The 19273-nt window shown below is 42.6% G+C and overlaps 1 protein-coding gene across 3 annotated transcripts in view; it reads right to left on the minus strand.

Annotated features, from left to right (window-relative positions):
- The window catches only part of LOC140738240 (solute carrier family 2, facilitated glucose transporter member 11-like), an 85733-nt gene that overhangs the window by 13023 nt on the left and 53437 nt on the right, over nucleotides 1–19273 (minus strand). For all 3 annotated transcript variants that reach the window (XM_073065383.1, XM_073065382.1, XM_073065384.1), the window contains exons 6-8: nucleotides 15941–16089; nucleotides 14449–14636; nucleotides 2881–2991 (exon numbers count right to left, since the gene is read on the minus strand). In XM_073065383.1, coding sequence (XP_072921484.1) covers nucleotides 2881–2991; nucleotides 14449–14636; nucleotides 15941–16089 — 448 coding nt within the window. The remainder of the gene's footprint in view (nucleotides 1–2880; nucleotides 2992–14448; nucleotides 14637–15940; nucleotides 16090–19273) is intronic.

The following is a 19273-nucleotide window of genomic DNA, read 5'->3' on the forward strand; positions in this document are numbered from 1 at the left end:
TCTACAAATCTCTGGTGAGACCACACAGAGTATTGTGTTCAATTCTGGTCACCTCATTATAGGAAGGATGTGGAAGCTATGGCGAGGATGCAGAGGAGATTTACCAGGATGATGCTTGGTTTGGAGAAAAAGCCATATGAAGCAAGGCTAGCAGAGCTGGGACTTTTCTCTTTGGAGCGTAGAAGAATGAGAGGGGACTTGATAGAGGTCTACAAGATTATGAGAGGCATAAATAGGGTGGATAGTCAGTACCTGTTTCCCAGGGCACCAATAGCAAACACCAGAGGGCATATGTACAAAAGTAAGGGAGGGAAGTTTAGGGGAAATATCAGGGGTAAGTTTTTTACACAGAGGATTGTGAATGCCTAGAATGACTTGCCAGGGATGGTGATAGAGGCTAAAACATTAGGGGTATTTAAGAGCCTCTTGGACAGGCACATGGATGAAGGAAAAATGGAGGGTTACGGGGTAGTGTGGGTTTAGTACTTTTTTTTAAGGATTATATGGATCAGCACAACATGGAGGCCTGAAGGGCCTGTACTGTGCTGTAGTGTTCTATGGTTCTATAGTTACAGTGAAGCTCTGACTGTGGTTACCTTTGTCTTGGCCTTGGGAGATATTTAGTGTTAATAAACTTGGGTTGAAAGATTTATTCCCTGATCTCATGGAACTCTGATGCTGCTTTTGGTTTTCAATCCAAGGAGAGTAGACCTGGACCCACTTGTACTATTGGTGTTGTCAGAGCATCATTAAGTTTCATGCTACACATGCCTTCTGAAAATATCAGCACCTATTCATTTGTGCTGGAGATGGTCAGGTACTTAACATGGGTAGTTCTACACTCTTCAGCCACTCTTTCTAATGGGACATTAATAATTCCTTAATTTGGCAAATCCAACAGAAATCTGCTTCAGTATAAAGCTGAACAATCCATGGAGCATTGTTGCACATTCAGAAGAGGCTGAGACTACGGATGTGAAGATTGAAACACCAAGATAGAAACTGACTCCAATATTTTCACCTTATATTTTACTAGGGCAGGAAGACTTCCACAGTGCTCTATAAAACTCGGGTCATGATGCACCATCAATAACTCTCTCTGAGATGTAAAGGCGAGATATCGGCTTTTATTGACTGGAAGAAGGAACAGGCAGTGGTTGACCACCATACTACATCCTGGAGACTGAGAGGCCGGGCTCAGGCCTCAATCGCCTTTATACCGGGGTCTGTGGGAGGAGCCACAGGAGCAGTCAGCAGGACTGTCCAGACAGGTATATGTAGTTCACCACAGGTCAGACCAGAGTTCTATGTTTAGTACTAGTTGCTTCATTATAGGAAGAATGTGGAAGTTTTAGAGAAGGGGCAGAGGAGTTTTACCAGGAAGATGCCTGCATTAGAGAACAGGTCTTATTAAGAAAGTTTGAGTGAACTAGGGCTTTTCTCTTTGGAGGATGAGAGGTGATATAGTAGAGGTGTTTAAGATAATAAGAGGCAGAGATAGAATGGACTGCCCTCACCTCTTTCCCAGGGAGACAAAGGCCAATCCCAGAGGACGTCCTTTTAAGGAGAGTGGTGGAAAGTTTAGGGGAGGTGTCAGAGGCAGGTCAGTTACTGGGATAGGCTGCCGTGGTAGTAGTAGAGACTGACACTTTGGAGACATTTAAGAGACCCTTAGCTAGGTACATGGATGAAAGAAATATGGAGGGCTGTGTAGAAAGGAAGGGTCAGACTGATCGTGGAGTAAATTAAAACGACATTTTTAAATTTTTAAACGACAAAACAAACGTAGCTTAAGCCTCTTACATTGTGCAATGATTTAGGTTTATAAATGCAATAATTTCATACATATTCCATGCACTTCTAGTTAAGTGGATCACCATTTTCAAATCTCTGTGAGAGCAACCTCAACAGTGCCAATGGTGTGATGGCTCAGGCTGCCTGCCACATGGGACCTATTCTGAACCAAGACAGCAACACTGGTCTGGTGCTGCAGCTGTTACTGCTGTTCCTTCACAGCCTCAGAGGCCTGGCATTGGTTCTGAGCCCGGACACTGCCTGTGAAGAGTTTTAACAGGTAAGTTTCCTCTGGGCACTCTGGTTTCCCATATCCCAAAGCAGCGTTGGCCGGTTAACTGGCTTCCGCACACAATCTCCTTTGTTGTTCAAAGACACAAAGGGGAATGATCCCGGAAATGAGGAGTACTGGGGGATCTCATTGAAACTTGTCAAATATTGAAAGGCCTAGATAGAGTGGATATGGAGAGGATGTTTCCTATAGTGGGTGAATCTAGGACCAGAGGGCACAGCCTCAGAATGGAAGAATGGACACTTAGAACGGAGATGAGGAGGAATTTCTTTAGCCAAAAGGTGGTGAATCTATGGAAATCATTGCCACAGACATCTGTGGTGGCCAAGTCATTGGGTGATTTAAAGTGGACGTTGGATAAGTTCTCAATTAGTAAGGGTGTCAAAAGTTACAGGGAGAGGGCAGGAGAACGGGGTTGAGAGGGGTCATAAATCAGCCATGATGGAATGGTGGAGCAGCCTCAATGGATCTAGCTCCGCTCCTACGTCTTATGGAAATGATGGGGACATATGAGAGAGGATAAGTTGCAGGTATACTGGGAAATAATGAAGGATGTTGTGAGGAAGAAAATGCTCACGGCCGAGTTGTGTTGTTAGAAGGTGTGGGTATAAGGGATCTTCAGGTCTCTGTGTTCAGTTAATTCTGTTCATGATCTCAGTCAATCCAAAAGGACACAGCCAAATCCCAAAAAGAAGGCCAGTCCAGAGAAAGCGGTTTCCACACCTGATATAACTAACCGACTAAAGCTACAATCCTTCCCCATCACCAGCTATTTAGACAAGCATTGTACCTACACAGATCAGCAACATGAGCGTTTCAATCAGCCCAGTTCCGATGGACACGTACGGGATTATATTCCTGGAAATTCCTGCCCCATAGAAAATCTCAAAGGAATATGAATAGATCTGAAAAACAAAAACTGTACTAAGTTTCTTGGAGAAAAGCAGTTTTTTAAAATTGAAATTGTTTTTTAAGGTACCTCATTATCCAACAATGTATTAATGTATAAAAAAATACCACCTTCTTAAGCAATCACACTCACTGAAGCTCAGAGAGCAGTTCAGCTCCTCTGTGCTCTGTACTCTGACTCTCTAACCCTCACCTCACAGACCTTCAAATGCTTTTCTTTCTAATGTTTAGCATCATTCTCCTCTGCCTCCTTTGTCATAGTCATAGTTATAGAACACTACAGCACAGAAACAGGCCGTTCAACCCATCTAACCCATGCAGGACTGTTATTCTGCCTAGTGCCATCGACCCACAGCTAGACCACAGCTCTCCATACCCTTCTTATTTATGTACTTATTCAATGTCTCTTTATACAGAGCAGACATGATGGGCTGAATGGCCTAATTCTACTTCTATGTATAAATGCTGAAATTGAACCTGCATCCGCTACATCTGCTGGCAGCTTGTTCCCCTTTCATCTGTAATCTTTGATCTCTAGTTCTAGTCTCACCCAACCTCAGTGGAGAAAGCCTGCTTGCATTTACTCTATCTATACCCCTTCATAATTCTATCAAATTTCTGCTCATTCTCCTACACTCCAGGGAATGAAGTACTAATCTATTCAACCATGTTCAAAAAGCAAATTAAATGCATCAAAACAAATGTCCTATGTTCACTATAAATTCTGAAGATCCTCATCACTTACTGCTTTCCTTCTAATCTGCAACAATGTTGGGGAATTTCCACTAAATTTCATAGATGACACTATTGTACCTGCCTCAACCACTTCCTCTGTCAGCTCACTCCATATTCTCAACACCCACTGCATGAAAAAGTTTCCCCTCAGATCCCTCTTAAAACTTTCCACTTTCACCACTCCCCTAAATTTTGGAAAATACCGTTGCCAACCATCTTATTTATGCCTCTCATGACTTAAAACATGTTTATAAGATCACTCCTCATTCATCCATATTTTACACCATTTCATGTCATAGCTATATTTCAAAATTTGGAAGCAAATTTTGACCAAAGTTTTTGTGTTTGGTTCAAAATAGGTTGACATGTTGCTAGGCCTTTGGTTTTCATGTATATAAATTACATTGACTAAAGAACATGGTGGTGTTTAGCTATAAGTACGAGTCTGCACTCCAACTATAGGAAAGCAAGGCGAGAGTTGGAATAAAGAGCTTACTCCTTGCTTGAATATAAAACATGACATTGGGTAGGAGAGCAAAGAAACCGGGAGTATGGACACAGATACTGTTAATAAATAGCATTCAGTTGTTTAAGTACCTCTACCTTGAGTATTGGTGAAAAATGAATGAAAAGGCTGACTGTTTTATGGTTACTTCCGTTGATTATAACGGACGTAAAAATCAGAAGAGGTTTAAGGAAGCTCACTCACTGAACTATTGTACAAAGTAAGTTTCCATCAATCAGAGAATTGAGAACCAAAACATCACACAAAAAATGGAGGCGGGGATCAGCAGGTCAGCCAGCATCTATGAAAGGATGGAAACAGTCAACATTTCTCTTCATTGGCCCAAAATGTTCACTGATTATTTTCCACCACAGCTGCTGCCTGACCTCCAGAATTTTGTGTGTGTGCTCCATATTTCCAGCATCTGCAGAAGCTCCCATGTCTCTTTAGCATCATATCTTTCTGATATTTATTTAGTTTGAGTTTCGGTTTTATCCCTTCAATATCACCTAGTAAAAGTAATATTGGATTATGAGGAAGTTGTATTCCCGTAATTTGTTCCAATAAAAATCTTAAATTTGTCCAAAAAGGTTGAATTTTAGAACAAGACCATGTAGAATGTAAAAATGTACCAGTTTCTTAGTTACATCGGAAACACTGATCAGATAAACTTGGATTTAATTAATTTATTTTTTGTGGTGTAATATATAATTGATGTAAAAAGTTATATTGCACTAATCTTAACCGAACATTTATTGTATTTGTCATACTATCAAGACATAGTCTTGACCAATTTGTTTCTTCAATTTTAATATTCAAATCACTTTCCCATTTTTGTCTTGACTTATGGACTCCTTGTTTAATTGCCTGTTTTTGAATCAAATTATACATACAAGATATAAATTTTTTAATATTTCCTTTTTGAATTAAAATTTCTATTTCATTAGATTTCGGCAATAACATTGTTTGACCTAGTTTTTCACTTATGTAAGCCCTTAGTTGAAAGTAACAAAATAAAGTGTTATTTGATACTTTATATTTATTCTTTAATTGATCGAATGACATTAATATACCTCCTTCAAAACAATCTCCTATGTATTTAATCCCTTATCTTAATGGATCAGGGCTCATGCACCTTGGCCTTGACCCTAGAACAGATCACAGCAGTGATGTTGCTTGCATTCAAGGTGCTCATGCTACAGACAGGTACTGGGAGAAGTGCAGACAAGATTTGCAAGAAGATTATCAGAACTGAGAGTATACAGTTATTAGGAAAGACCGAGCGTTCAATGACTCTATCGTGAAAAAGAAAACAATAAAAGAGGACACATAAATGAGAGTCTATAAAATTATTAAGAGGTTTAATGGGCTGAGCTGAGTACAAGGAAATGTTAACCAATCAAATAGAGTATTTAGGAAGAATTGCATTACATGAGAGGGTGGAACCTACCCATGTGGTGTGATTAAAACATTGCTATATTTATCAGAAGAATCAGTGGTTATGTTGCTTATCTTTTGTAAGCTCGCGTGCTCCCTTATGATGATGTTGGCTATACTTGTGTGTCAATGGTTAACCAAAATATCAACTGCATCCGCTGTAGTTTCACACTATTACCTGTTGGTGGTGCTGTGGAGTGAGTTTCTAAAATCTCCAATTCTTTTTCTATCCAATGGACGGAAAAAATCCCAGGCAGCAGATCGAACACCATGACATGAGGAACAAATTGGAAGTGTGACAATCATTGACTGAGAGGTTTTACTAGTTTATTTCATACATATTTAAAAGTTGGGAGAATGCCAAGTGGTTTGAATAGAGATCAATGTAATCAAATTCCTACCTCCCAGTCTTAATGTGACACTAATCCATTTAAAATAAAATGAACAGAGGAAAGACTGTGAGTGTGTTACTGACAATCTATAGCTAAGAACATTCTGCAAAACGCAGTCCTTATGTCCAATCAAGTTATGGGTTTATATTGCATCTCCACTGTTCTAATGATAAAGGCTCCACTTTGTTTCATTTAACCCTTTAGTTTTGCTTTGTGCTTCACTCACTGTCAAATGTACAGGGAGTATTCTGACACTGTATATGCGCAAGATGTTTCTTTAGTGAATTAGATAAAGTTAAAAGGATGAAGCAACCACATACTATAAAATTCCGCATCTCTGTAAAATAGATCAAAATTTAAAAATGGGTAAAATTTTGGGAAGAAGGTTGGCCCACGTTTACACAGAAACATAGAAGAATACAGCAGAGTAACAGGCCATTTGGCCCACAATGTTGTGCTGACCCAGCTAAAAAGCAAATCAAAAACACCCAAACACTAATCCCTCCTACCCACACCATGTCCATACCCCTCCACCTTCCTCACATCCATCTGCCTATCCAAGTGTCTCTTGAAAGCCTCTAATGTATTTGCCTTTACCACCATACCAGGCAGCGCATTCCAGGCATCCACCACTCTCTGAGTAAAAAAAAAATCACCCCTCACATCCCCCTTGAACCTACCCCCTCTCACCTTCACTGCTTGCCCTCTGGGTCAACTAGAACTGTACGCAATACTCCAGTTGTGGCTTACTCAGAGTTTTATAAAGTTGCAACATAGCCTCAAATAATAAAAGCAAGCATTCCATAAGCCTTCTTAACCACTTTTATCGACCTGTGTAGCCACTTTCCAGGAGCTATGAACTTGGATCCCAAGATCTCTCTGCTCAGCAACACTGTTGCCCTTCACAGTGTATGGCCTCACTGAGGTGCAGCACCTCACGTTTATCTGGGTTAAACTTGTTCTGCCATTTCTCAGCCCTTATCTGCAACTTCAACTGCACAAGTTAGTTCTGAATCCAAACAATCATTTCGCCGCGGACCCCATGCATCTTAATCTACTGGATTAGCCTTCCATAAGGGACTTTGTCAACCACAATCCATGTCAACAACATCCAATTCTCTGCCCGTACCAATCTGTCTCGTCAAACAACTAGCTCAAGTTGGTAAGGTGTGACCTGCCCTGCACAGAGCCATGCAGGCCATGGGTTTCCAAATGCTCATGTGATGCTACTGGAAGCAGAAGTGACCACCTCAGAGAGCATCTACATTCGGTTCTGCACTGACGAAAATATCTTCCACCTCTACTGCCTTCTTGCCCAAACAAAAGCCATGCAAGAGCCCATTCTGGAGATACTATATGCAGACAACTGGCAATTCTCACACACACAGAGGACGCACTACAGGCTGCAGTCTCTCAGTTCGCCAAGGCTGCAAGGGCTTTCGGGTTAACTGTCATTCCGAAGAAAACTATGATCCTCCATTAGAAGTCCCCTGATGGTGTTTACAACCCATCTCGGATCACCATTGACGACCACCCTCTCTCTACGGTTGAGCAGTTCACCTGCCACCTGCCTGGGCAGTGTCATCTCCAACGACACTACCGTAGTAAGGGATGTTGACACTCGATTCACCAGATCTAGCAGTGCCTTTGGGTGCCTCCAGAAACAAGTGTGGATGAACCACCAGCTGTGCCTGTCCTGGTGTACGGGGCTGCCGTCATCACTTGGCTGCTATACGACTCTGAAGCCTGGGTCTTGTACCACGAGCAAATCCGGTTGCTTGGGCACTCCCATCAGCGCTGTCTCCGCTCTATCAGCTGGCAGGATCGTGTCTCCAACAACGAGGTCCTGGAGAGGGCTCAACGTCCCAGCATTGAAGCTGCTCAGGCCACGTGTCGCATGTGGACAACTCCAGGTCACCGAAAGCAGTACTCTACGGAGAACCTCTCAGGGCAAGAGAGATTGTAGCGTCCCACACAAGAGGTACAAAAACAAATTTAACCAACAGTTCTCTCAGGCAAATATCGAGGTTAACGAGTGGCAGCAGCTGTGGCTTGTGACAGAGGCCGCTGGAGGACACTGATCCACGGAACAGCCAAGAATTGTGAGGGATCCAGATGAGCGACAGAGGAGGAGACTCAGGAAGGATCCTACTACCCAAGCACCGGCATCCCAGCTGTTCCCGTGTCCCTCCTGCTCCAGAGTCTGCAGATCCAGACCTGCCTTCTACTGCCATGCCATCGCCCCGAGGACTCCTCTTCCCTCCTGATCTTGGCAACCAGTATTCATCATCATCATTCATTAGGAGGCCCAACACTTTATCCTCCTTGCCCTCTAAGTGCCCTAACATACTTATAAACTTAGCACTTATCTCCTGGTTCTCCATATCCTTGTCCTTGGTAAATACTGAAGCAAAGTACTCATTAAGTACCTCAGTCACATTCTCTACATCCAAGCAAATGTTCCCCCTTTATCCTTCAGTGGTCCCATCCTCTCCCGGGTTATCCTCTTGCTCTTGACGTGTATATCGAATGCCTTTGGATTCACCTTAACCCTACTTGCCAAGGGCTTTTCTTGGTCTTTCCCACTTTTCCTAATTTCCTTCTTTAGTTCTTTTCCAGTTTCTTTATAATCCTCATGTGCTCCACTTGATCCTAACTTCCAAAGCTTTACATACTTTTCCTTTCTCCTCTTGATTAAATTCATCAACTCTCTGAACATTCAAGGTTCTCTTATCTTTCAGTCCCCATCCTTCCTTCCACCAGGAACATACCTTTCCTGTACTCTGTGCAATTGATCTTTACAAAACCCCCACATGTGGACTTGCCAGAGAAAAAGTGTTCCAAATTAATGCTTCTTAATTCCTGCTTGATGCCCTTGTAATTTGCTCTACTCCAATTTAAAACTCTCTCAAGGATCATACTTATCTTTATCTATAGTTATCCTGAAAGTTAAGGAGTTGCCACTATTTCCTAATTGTTTATCTACCAAAAGATAGACTCATTACCCAACACCAGGTTGAGTACAGGGACTGTTGGGGGGGTCTGCAGTACAATCCCATCAGTGTGTTTGCACTTTCCTACTCCTGAGTTCAGCACAAATGGACTCAGTATCTGACCCCTCCATTATATCTCCTCTGATATTGTCCCCGATTACTAATGCAACTCCATCCCCTCTTTTAACTCCTCCTCTATCTTTTCTAAAACTTTGAAAACCTGGTACATTAATCATTCATTTTTGCCCCTCTCTCAACCAAGTTTCAGTGATGGCTACAATATCATAGTTCCATGTACTGATCAGTGCTCTAAGTTCATCACCTTTACCTATAATACTCATAGCATTAAAATAGACACCCTTCAAACAATCCGACCCATCATACCTGTTATTTCAATTCTGCTTTTCAATTTCCCTGAAATCTATCTTCTGGTCCAATTCTTCCTTTGCTGACCTGGTGCTCTGGTTCCCAGCCCCCTGCAAAACTAGTTTAAACTTTCTTGATTTAAAAAAACAATAAAAATGTTGCTGAGAAAAAAAAGTTTTGCGAGTAGCATTAGCAAACCTCCCAGCCTGGATATTGGCTCCCCCTCCAGTTCAGATGCAACCCGTCCCTCTTGTACGGGTTATTCCTTCCCTAGAAAAGGTTCCAATGATCCAAGAACTTGAAACCCTGCCCCCTGCACCATCTCCATAGCCACTCATTCATCTGTGCAATCAACGTCATTCCTACCTGCACTAGCCCGTAGCACAGGGAGTAATCCAGAGTATGCTTAAGTGGGAGGATGAACCACCAGAAGTTGTGGGTCATGTAGGTACCAGTGACATTGGGTAGGGCGAGTGACAAGGTTCTGCACAGGGAGTTCTGGGAGATAGGTGCTAAGTTAAAGGCAGAAGCACTAGGGTTGGGATCTCAGGATTGCTACCTATACGACATGCTAGTGAAGACAGAACCAGGAAGATTATACAGTTTAATAAGTAATTGGTGTAGGGGGGATGGTATAAGATTTTTGGATCATGGGGCTCTCTTGCAGGGGACCAATTCAGAAGGGACGGTTTGCATCTGAACTGGAGGGGTACTAATATCCCTGTGGGAAGGTTTGTTAACGCTGCACAGTGGGGTTTAAACTGGAGTTGCAGGGGGATGGGAAACAGAGTGCCAGAACAGTTAGTGGAGAGGTTGTGGAGGCAGATGTTGTTAAGACAAAGTCAGGAATCAAAAGGTTGAGCATAGTATGACTAATGTCCTCAGCTGCGTGTATTTCAATGCAAGAAGTACCGTAGGAAAAGCAGGTCATAGTGCTGAAGGAGAGGTAGCCGGTTTACAACCAGAAGAAATGTGTAGCAAGGAAAAGCTGTTGATTGGGCAACATTGCAGTGAACAGGATGAGATGCAATGTAAAATGTGGACAAAATCATAGAGAGTGAATATAGGACTGAGGGGGAACTGACTGTGCGCAGTATACCGAATAAGGTAGATGAACTTGCAGCACAATTACAGACTGGTAAGTATGATGTTGTAGGCATCACTGAATCATGTTTGAAAGATTATAGCTGGAAGGTTAATGTCCAAGGATGCACTTTGTATCAAAAGACAGGCAGGAAGGCCTTGACAGGGTGCATGTGGAGAGGATGTTTCCTATGGTGGGAGAGTCTAAGACCAGAGGACACAGGCTTAGAATGGAGATAGGGAGGAATTTCTTTAGCCAGAGAGTGGTGAATCTGTGGAATTCTTTGCCACGGGCAACTGTGGAGGCCAAGTCTTTATGTATATTTAAGGCAGAGGTTGATAGATTCTTCATTGTGCAGAGCATGAAGGGATACAGGGAGAAGAACTAGTCTACAGGAAATTGTATATGCTCTTATTCCTTCTACCAAAGTGCATGACCATACACTTCCCTTCACTGTATTCTATCTGCCACTTCTTTACCCATTCTCCCAATCTGTCCAAGTCCTTCTACAGACTCCCTGCTTCCTCAACACTACCTGCCCCTCCATATATCATTGCATCGTCTGCAAACTTCATCACAAAGCCATCAATCCCTTGAGTATGGAGCCTTTCTGCTGGCAGTTAGTGGAAAATCCAGTCATCCATCCCTTGTAGTGCAGCAACCTCATTTCTTTCTTATTGCTTTTCCATTGTCAGGTTGTCAGATTGTCAACCCACCTATCTTTGCATCAGCTGCAAATCTGGCCACAAAGCCATCAATTCCATCGTGCAAATCATTGACAAGTAATGCAAAAACAAGCATTCCCAAAACCAACTCCAGTGGAACACAACTACCCATCGCTGCCAACCAGAAAAGATTCACTTCATACTCATTCTTTACCTCCTGCCAGTCAGCCAATCTTTTACCCATGCTAGTAAGAAACCATGCTGACTTTGGCCTATTTTATCACATACCTCCAAGTACCCCAAAACCTCATCCTTAATAATGGACTGTAACATTTTCCCAACCATTGAAGTCAGGCTAACTGGCCGATAATTTCCTTTCTTTAGCCTCCTTCCCTTCTTAAAGAATAAAGCGACATTTGCAGTTCTCCAGTCCTCTGGAACTGTTCCAGAAACTAGTGATTCTTGAAAGATCTCCACTAATGCCTCCACAAGCTCCTCACCAACATTTTCAGAATCGTGGGCTGGAGTCCATTTGGTCCAGGTTTCAGCTTCCCAAGCACCTTCATCCTAATAATAGCAATTATGCTCATTTTTGCCCCCTGATATGCTCAAATTTCTGGCATTCTGCTGATGCTTTCCACAGTCAAGACTGATACTTACTGAGTATTTATTGAAATACTTATTGAGTTTGTCTGCCATTTCTTTGTCCCACATTACTAATGGTCATTTTTCAGCAGTCCAATATCCACTCTCACCTTTAGATACTGTATCTGAAAAAGTTTTGGTATCTTTTTAATACTTTTGGCTAGCTTACGTACATATTTAATCTTTTCTCTTCTTGTTTGTTTTAGGATGACTTCTGTTGGTTTTTAAAATCCTCTAGCTAATCCTACTAATTCTTGCTGTCCTATAGATAAATAGATTATTGATTCCCAAAGGAAATTACAGTGTCACAGTAGCATTACAAGTGCACAGATATATAAATATACAAATATTAGAAGAGAAGTAAGAAAGAATAAAAATAAAAATAAAGTTATCTCAACAGTCTAACAGTCATCATTTCCCCAGCTATAGGTTGGCTCATTATAGAGTCTAACGGCCAAGGGTAAGAATGATCTCATATGGTGCTCTTTGGAGCAGCACAGTTGTCTTATTATACTCTCCTCTTTGCTTTTATGCAGTCTTTGATTTCCCTTGTCAGCCATGGTTGCCTCATCCTCCCTTTAAAATACTTCTTTTTGGGATGTATCCACCCTACGCCTTCCAAATTGCTTCTAGAAACTCCAGTTATTGCAGTTCTGCCCTCATCCCTGCTAGTATTACTACCTTCCAATCAACTTTGACCAGCTCCTCTCTCATGCCTCGATAATGCCCTATAATAGTGATACGCCTGACTTTATCTTCTCCCTCTCAAACTGTAGGGTGAATTCTAATGTATTATCATCACTGCCTCCAAAAGGTTCCTTTACGCTAAGCTCCCTAATCAAATCCAGAATAGCCTTTCCTCTAGTAGACTCAGCCACAACCTTCTCCGAAAGGCTGTCTTATAGGCATTCTACAAATTCCTTCTCTTGGGATTCAGCACCAACCTGATTTTCTCAATCTTCATGCATATTGAAATCTCCCATGACTATGATAACATTGCCCATTTTACATGCCTTTTCTATCTCCACTTGTAATTTGTACCATCATCCTTGCTACTGTCCAGAGGCCTGTATATAACTACCATCACGGTATTTTTTAACCCTTGCAGTTTCTTAACTCTACCCACAAGGATTCCACATCTTCCATTCCTCTGTCACCTCTTTCTAGGGACCTGATCTCATTTCTTACTAACAGAGCCACCCACCCTCTCTGCCTACCTGCCTGTCCTTTCGATACAAGGTATATCCTTGGATGTTAAGCTCCCAATTATGATCTTCTTTCAGCCACAACTCAGTGATGCTCACAACATCATACCTGCCAATCTCTAACTGTGCTTTTAAGATCACCTATCTTATTCTGTATACTGTGTGCATTCAAATATACTGTAACACCTTCAGTCCTGTAATCATCAGCTTTTTCAATTTTGTCCCTATGTTACTGGAAGTTACATTTTTATTCCTTTCTAAACTTTTAAAAATTTATTCTGGAGACTTTTGTAACCTCTCCTGCACTCTTTTCCCCTTTTACTTTGTCCTCACTTTTCCAAGCTGTTGAACTGTTGAACCTATTATTCAGTTTAAAGGTATTCTTTAACCCTTCCCACTGACTGCAATTTTGCCTTATTGTCTGCCTGTCCTTCCTCACAGTCTCACTACACACTGCACCTACTTGTATATCAGCTTGTACACCCTATCCCCTGCCCTTTCACTCCAGTATGTATTTTTCAGTTTGCATTTTACTTTATAATAGGAACAGGAATTACCTTTAGGTTATAGAGTCACAGAGAGACAGAGCATAGAAAAAGTCTTCTGCCTCCCCAAGTCAAAAACAAGCATCAAACAACTATTAATTCCATTGATATATTCACCCCGCATTCCCAACAACTGATTTAAACCCCCCCCCCCCCCCCCCCAGAGTCACCCTCTCACCTACACGCTGTGGGCAATTGCCATGGCAATTAACCTACCGACCTGCACATCTTGGGGATGTGGGTGGAAAACAGAGCTTCCAGGGAAAACCCATGCAGTCATGGGGAAAACCAGAGGCCAGGATAGACCCCAGTCAGTGACTCTGCAAAACTTATTCAGGTTCCTCTCTGTAAGTCCTGAAGCAGCACTAAAGCTGTCAGCCTCTAATCAGCTGTCTTTTCCCTCCTGACTTTGTACCCCTTGAATAGGGAGAGACTTAGTTACTTACTGTCCATTTCACCACTGGCGTTTAGGGCAGCAATGATGGCCCTCCATCTCTGACGATGTTCAAGGCTTCCTTCATCATGTCCGTTTTCACTGCTGTCAGTCGTGCAAGTCCCGGGTGGAGATTCAAGAGTACCGTCACACTCAGATGTAGAAGAATTCTTCATTGCTGTTTCATGGGTTGTTAGCTCTGAGCTAGACCCCTGAACCTGGAGGACCAGTGGACCATTCTTAGTCTGACCTCTACCCTTTGACCTGTTTGGCATGGGTGACCCTACCAAGAGCCAAAGCATAAAGCCAGTCTGCATAGCTCTCTGCAAGTCTCTAAACCATGACAAGGTTGAGGTCCTCTTGGAGGAACTGGGAGGCAATAGGTGAACATTGGAGGGCTGCATGGTCACCAATCTACAAGCTACCCCCTTTTATCCTGAGTACTTACAGCATTAATGCCACTGAGCTGCATAAAAAATGACACCATCATGTTGATGACCAGTTGGCTTCGAACGGAGGGATCCCTGAAGAGCTCCCACACACTTCTTGATCTTTCATCCCTTATTGCGGTCCGTTCAGCTTGCATTTCTTCAAGCTCTTGATTGAAGTCACGTTTGCCCCATAGTCTTTGAAGTGCTGCAGGTATAACAGATGGAAAGAGGGCCAACGTAAGTCTGGTGTCATGGCTGCATTGGTCACCTATTGCAGTAAGGCACTCTGTGTGTATGAGCCCTTGAAGGGAGACAGAAGTATCCTGTCATAAAAATTTCTTTTCACAGAGATTGCCCAACCTCTGGAATTCTCTGCCCCAGAGAGCTATGGAGGCTAGATAATTGGAATTGCCACATGTGGAGGTGGATAAATATTTCAAAGACCAGGAGGCTGAGGACTGTGGGGAATTGGTACATCAGAGAGGTTGAGGCTTGGGCCAAATCATACTGAAAGGTGGGACAGACTTGAGAGGCTAGGTGGGCAGCTGGTCTAATCATACTCCTATTTTCTTGTGTTCTTGTGTTTCAGTCGGATTCGGTATAGCTTACTTGAATGCACTTGCAGAAAAATTTTTATGGGACCTTCAGCATGACCACAACAGAATCGTTTACTGGTTTATCAGTCCCAACCCCATGCAAGCTAAATGCATTAGTACTGAGAATCTCTTCTGTTCAAGGCTTTCCTGTTGTTAAGCAAACTCAAAGACAACAGACTTTAGGACAAAATCATTGGCAGAGGATTTATATTTTTTAATCAAATAAATGTAATATTTAATAACAAATTTTCTGGATAGCACAGTGAGAAATTTGAGCTGAAAGAGTGTGTTTTGTAAAATAAAGCCTCCTCTAGCAAGGAAGGCAGCAGGTGTAATATTGGTTTTTCAGTAGTCTCTAGATTATCAGGGCTCGGAATAAGCCTTTGTTATCAAATTTATATCAAAGTTTGATAACAAAGGCTTATTCCAAGATGAGTCACCTAACCAATTCAATCGTCCCCCTACAGTTCAATGGCCCAATACGATAAAAATCCCTATCACAAAGAGCAGAAGGAACATAATTAACTATGACTCACATTACTGCTCTTTACCTCTTTTGACAGTCACCCTTTCATCCTATCAATGCAAAGGCCCATATGCCAATTTAAACCGGTCAGTCCAAATTGAGTAGGTGATCAATGAGACCACTATTTCTCCAGATAAGTGCTTGGATACTCAGTCTATAACAGAGGTCAGTGCGGGGCTGAAATTGCTAGTGCTCCATGTCCCAATACTGTCTATTCATAATAACAATAGCAGGTGAAACCCTGAATTGCAAGAGTTGAAATTCTACTTAACCTTTCTTGCAACCATGAATTCAACGACAATGCTGGGAGTTACAAATGATTGGCTCTTTACAGCTACAGAAATGGACTATAAAGTATCACCCAGGAGATAAAGTGTTGTCACTTGCCATTTATGGTCAAAGCCCTGTTTCCTTTGTCAATCAGGAGGTATCTGGGGCTCTCTGGAAACCAGGGCAGGATAACAAGCTGTATAAAGGCAGGTATGGCATTGAAGGCCATCAATAAAGGCCATACACTTTCACTGCCTAAAATCTCTCTGGAGAAACAAAAAGAGCACATAACACAAGGTTGAGATATATTTAACGGTTCTAAAAGGTTTTCAGATATTTCTATCTACAAAAGATTTTATTGTTCTAGTGAAATTGTTAATATAAAAGACTTGAAGCGTGAAGCCTGTGAAACTGACTGCATAGTTTTTGTGCTGCAGGCGCTATTTTCTTTAAATTACCTAGCATGCTCACTCTTCAATTACCTTTACAACCACCGTATTTGGACATCAGTCTCACAGAAAAGGCCAAATTTCTGCATTAATCAGATGAAAATACTGATCCCCTACCATCACTGTCAAACTGCAGCTGTGTGATGTGGCCAAAGCCACGCTTACACAGAGATTCCAGTACTACGCTCAACTCCAGCACTTAAAAGAATAATTAACTAGAGTCATAGAACACTACAGCGCAAAAACTTCATCTCATCTAGTCTGTGCCGAATTGTTATTCTGCCCAATCCCATCGACCAACACCCGGATCATAGCCCTCCATACCTGTCCCATCCATGAACCTATCTAAACTTCTCTTAAATGTTGCAGTTGAACCCATATCCACCACTGCTGCTGGCATCTCATCCCACACTCTCACTACCCTCTGAGTGAAGAAGTTCTCCCTCAGGTTCCCCTTAAACATTTCACTTTTCACCCTTAACCCATGATCTTTAGGGCCACTTTCAGCTTTGTTGGCAATTTTTTAATGGAAGAGTTAGCTGCAGCAAAGTTCGATGCTGCCTTTGAAAATCCCACAATCCCTAATGTCCAAAGTGTGGGTAAAATTTAGGATCACTCCTAATGCCTAGGACATATGATGTTGTTCCTCTTGCATGATGGGAGAATGAGGAGAAAGCTTGCAGAGTTGGGATGGTTGCTGGACTGTAGAAGGCACCACCCCAAGAGCAGGAGACAATACAACAAAGAGGTTTTGTTCGTATCACATGCTCCTCAGAACAGGAATACCTGATAAATGAACTTCTCCAGGAAGCGGTGACGCAGGTTTGTTACATGGTTCTGTCACAGCTACAGCTGCAGAGGGAAACCAGTGCCATTGAGCCAATGACAACAATGGTCACAATAGTCATCAGATGCGCAGTGGACAGCGCCATCTTATGACTTGTGCACACTGATGCAATACAGAGATCACAAGGGCCTTGCTTCTCCAAAACAGCCAAACTCATTTCCTTCTCCTTCAACAGTGAGCAGGAACCAACCAAAATGAACCAACTGCAATGGTAGCGTAGCAGTTAGCATGATGCTAATACTCATTGGGGTTCAAAGTTCAAATCTGATGCTTCTTCCCGTGTGTGCAGTGGTTTTCTCCCACGAGCCAAAGATGTACCAGTTAGTAGGTTAATTGGTCATTGTAATTTCCCTGTGATTAGGCTAGAGTTAAAATAGATGGGTTGTTGGTCAGCACAGCCAGGTGGGCTGTACTGTACTTCTAAAGAAAATAAAATAAAAGTTAGATAATTGGAAATCCCAGAAAAACTCAGCAGGTCAGGCAGCATCTGTGGAGAGAGTGACGGGGTTATCATTTCAGGCCATTAACCTTTCAATCAGAACCTTTCTATTGAAGGATCGCTCACCTCCTTCTCACTCCACCGTATGCTGCCCGGCCTGCTGGGTGCTTCCAGCATTTCTAGTTTTTAATTCAGATTTCCAGCATCTGCATTATTTTTTGATGCTGAACAACCAGAGTACATGGCATTGCCTGGATGGCTCATCTCACAGAGCCAGGAGCCACAGACTGCTCAGAGCGCTCTGAGGCCATTATATGCAAATTCTGAGATAATTAAGCAAAGAAGGAGGAAATCCACCTACGCTCTGGGGGCAATGTCCATTCACCTAACAGCAGGATTGAGGAAGGTCATGAGAACTCCACGCAAACAGTACTGGAGGTCAGTACGCAAAGTGCTGGAGGAACTCAGGGGGGTCAGGCAACAGCAAATATTTCCAACACTATCTTTTCGCAGCTGTCATCAGACAAGAGGTCCAGAAGTCAGAAAAGCTACTTCTCTTCAATCTTTCAGGTTCTGAGCCGTATTCACTGCAGTTTAGCACAATGACCACTTTGTGCTAAAATGTCTTTTACACTTTAGTCCACTTTAATGCACTTTGGGTCGAGACCAGGTGAAAAGTATGACCCCAAAACATCACCTATCCATTTCCAGATGCTGACCTTTGATTGCACCCACGATAATGGTGTCATCAGCAAACTTAAATATAGCATTGGAGTTGTGCTTGGCCACACAGTCATTAGTGTAAAGTGAGTAGAGTACTAGTAAAGTACTAGTTGTAGTACTATCGCGATCACGAGAGTTGAGAAAGATGTTCTCCTGAGGGATTGTCTATTGAAGTGTTCTCGGGTTTCTATAGAGACTGATCCGGGATCCACAGATTCTGCTGCAGTGTGGCCATGAGGGAATGGTGACTGTGGTCAGTTGTTCAGTTTCTCCTTCCACAGCCTCCGCTTGTTCTCTGCGGCACAGTGGAGTTTGTTCTCATGTAGCACAGCTCCCTCTTCAACAGATTTCCTCCAGGTGTGTCTAGTGAGTGCAATATCTTCCCAGTTTTTAGATGTAATGTTGAATTTCTTCAGGCTTTGATGTTTCCTTTTCCCACCAGGGTTTTGGTGACCTACCTTCAACCATGTACAAGCTATACTTGGACAGCCTTACAACAGCCTCTGGGGTACAGTTGGATATCACCAACTTGATAGATACAAATGGTACAACCATGAGCTCACTCATCCCTTCACCTTCAATATCTTCACTCTCAATGGATCTGTCAAACACGCTGAATTCTAATCAAGCACTGAGGCATCCAATGTGATGCACAGGAAGCTAGAAGTGCCCTTCATTCTTTTTCCATTCGTCATTCTGATTACCCTCTCAACCCCACCTCTTCTCTTACCTGCCCACCTCTGTCTGGTGCTCCTTCTCCTTCCCTTAATCCCATGGACCACTCTCCTTTCCTTTTAGATTCTTTTCTCCTCAGCCTTTACAGCTTCTACCAACTATCACCTCCCAGCTTCTCACTTCATTCCTTCTCCCACCCACCCACCTTCCGCATCACCTGGTCTCACCTATTACTTGTCAGTTTGTATTCCTTCCTCTTCCGCCACCCCCCAACTTTTTTATTCCGGCTTCTTCCCCTTTCCTTTCCAGTCCTGCTG

Source organism: Hemitrygon akajei, chromosome 14, assembly GCF_048418815.1.
Source record: "Hemitrygon akajei chromosome 14, sHemAka1.3, whole genome shotgun sequence".
In the NCBI taxonomy this organism is placed as follows: Eukaryota; Metazoa; Chordata; class Chondrichthyes; order Myliobatiformes; family Dasyatidae; genus Hemitrygon; species Hemitrygon akajei.